The sequence below is a fragment of the Penaeus monodon genome, chromosome 28, assembly GCF_015228065.2.
Source record: "Penaeus monodon isolate SGIC_2016 chromosome 28, NSTDA_Pmon_1, whole genome shotgun sequence".
NCBI lineage: Eukaryota > Metazoa > Arthropoda > Malacostraca > Decapoda > Penaeidae > Penaeus > Penaeus monodon.
In genome coordinates this window covers 28,197,500-28,200,017 of record NC_051413.1, presented here as the reverse complement: position 1 = coordinate 28,200,017, position 2,518 = coordinate 28,197,500, and the positions used below count along the sequence as shown (strand labels likewise).

The window sequence follows — 2,518 nt, the reverse complement described above, 5'->3', positions numbered from 1 at the left end:
ATATTTGCTTTTATTGAGTTATAACGATTACTATGTCCTACCCACCTGCCACTCTGATTACAACCAAATTTTGCAGAAAATCGTCCTCGTCTCAGCCTCCCTCCTGCTCTTGGCTCTGCATGTCCGAGCTGTAGGACCCTTTGAGCACAGACCCATCACAGGCCACACCCAAGGGCACTGGAGAAGTCACCATAGCCATGTCCTTGATAACCAGGCTGCGGAAGGGGTTCTCGTGCCTACTTTTGCCCTTCCTGAAGATAATGGAGGCAGCGCTGGCGACCCTCCCATCCTCGTAGAAGACACCGGCCATCGCGACCTCTACAGCACCGCGTCCGTACAGAGCGTCAGCAGAATCGAGTTCAATGCTGTCAACACTAATGACGCGGAAGAAGCAACAACGAAAGGCACAGTGACGGAGGATACTTCGTCGGAAGCTCAAAATGCACCGCAGCACAGACATGGCAGTGGCAATCATGGCAACCCGAGTTCTAACATGGCACTCTTTGTTGACACAGGATCGCCTCTTCACCTTGGCTTTGTTAACATAGTAGACGGGGGATATTTTGGGTCCGGGAGGCATGTCAATAGTGTTGGCAACGTTATTAGTGGTCCCGTTCCTGTTGTGTACCCTGGACCAATATCTGTTGCACAAGGGTTGTCTGCACCTGTCTCTCACAATGCTCACATACCTATAACACACGGGGACGATGAATCGGTTCCTGTAACAAATAACATATCTACGCATGTACCCTCACCTGAAATGGCTAAAAAGTCTATGCCTGTATCACATACTATGCACCCGCCTTTATCACCTAGATCTGACGTAAAGAATGAGTCGCCGACAATGGCACCTAAACATATTGTATCTACTAGTGAGTCTTTTCCTTCGCTCAATGGTGGTTCTTCCATAGCAATGCCCGACAAATCGACGGCTATTCCACAGTTCGAGTCAGAATTTCCGGAAAACAGAGACTATCAAACAACGACGCCTATGGAAGAAAAATCAGAACTACAGTTAGGTCTGGCAGATATTCCTAACATTCCAAAGAGCTTTGTACCCATTACGGTAGCACCTAGAGGCACTCTGAACGAGAATCAAAGAGTACCATCAATGGCAAGCAAGGAGTCAACACCTGTGGTGGGTGGGACTGGATATGTGCGTGTAACACGCGGTGGATCTTCCCATAGTACTCAGGACAGACCTTTACCTAAAGCAAGAAGTAAAGTTGCAGCTTCACAGGAGTCAGGACAAGAAGCAAGGGACGCTTTCACACCTGTGGTAGAAAGTGTGAATGTGCCGGTACTGGAAGGCGGTTTTATACCAGTGACAGAGAGCATAATTACAACAGTAACAGTTGTGACAGCCCCTTCGGCAGGGGGATTTGTCCCTGTAGCACATGAAGATATTGTACCAGTCACACAGAATATTTCTGCACTAGATCTACAGGGAGGCTTTGTTCCTGTAACACAAGGAATAATTGCAATTGATGCAGAAGATGATTTTAGTTATGCACCCCAGAGTGAACCTGTGCTTGAGTCAGTGCCTGACACAAGGCCTAGGTCTGTAACTTCGGTAAAGAATACTAATAACTTAGTAACCCCCCCAAACCACCGAATTCAAAACACTTCTCCTGATGGCGGGCCTGAAATCTTGTCTGAAAACTTTGTTGGCAGATTACAACGCGGGCGAATCAATCAACATAGGTTTGGAAGTAACTTTAACACTCTCCGAAGTCCCGACGGCATAGCCAGGAGCTCCGTTACCTTCAATTTTGGAACTCCTCGACCGCGTCCCCTGAGTGGCCTTGGAGGTGATGGTCGCGGGTCTCTCGCTAGGTCGAACTTCCCGCCAAATCATTACAGGGTGGCTGGCAGTGAAGTCTCAGTAACCCCTCATGGAGCTATCAGAACTTCCTCAGCAGGTCACAGTGGACTTCTAACAGACCTTAGTTCAAGCAAATCCGCTAATGAACAGGGCAACAATCCCGCTGGTAGTTTGGCGATACAGCGTCCGGTACAAACCGAGTTCTCTTTTCCTGAACCTCGACAGGCTGTGGCTGAACAAGAACAAGCACCAGACTCGAATTCTAACTTAAACGGACAAGAACCAGTAAACGAAGGGCAAGAGTCAGACATATCGATTAATAGAGTTGACAACTTCTCCCCGAATGATCACGAAACAAGTAGTTCTATCGTCAGCGTAAGAAGATATTCCGTGGGCTACGAAGCTGCAGATTTTACGCCCTCTGAGGTAGATGCTTCTCTTCACACTCATCTGAAGGAAGAGTAACTGAATGACCTCCGCGGAAATGATTACATCTCGCTAAAAACCGATGACCATGTTCTTAAATGAGCTTCAGGTCCTCACATGCAATTCGCTGGTGTTCCGTTGCATTAAAAAAAGATTAGCAAGTTTGTTTTAGGCATAAAACTGTCTTGGAAGCAGAATGCCTTTCTTCGTATCATTGTATTGTTATCATAAATATATTGTTACATATTGTTGTTTTTCCATAGTATC

At 46.9% G+C, this 2,518-nt stretch overlaps 1 protein-coding gene across 1 annotated transcript in view; it reads left to right on the top strand.

Moving 5' to 3' along the window:
- LOC119591465 overlaps window positions 1-2,512 on the top strand; it is a 5,550-nt gene extending 3,038 nt beyond the window's left edge. Inside the window, exon 2 of the mRNA XM_037940205.1 lies at window positions 77-2,512. Within this exon, the coding sequence (XP_037796133.1) occupies window positions 77-2,290 (2,214 nt within the window). The 3' untranslated portion in view covers window positions 2,291-2,512. The remainder of the gene's footprint in view (window positions 1-76) is intronic.
- Window positions 2,513-2,518: the final 6 nt, after the last annotated feature.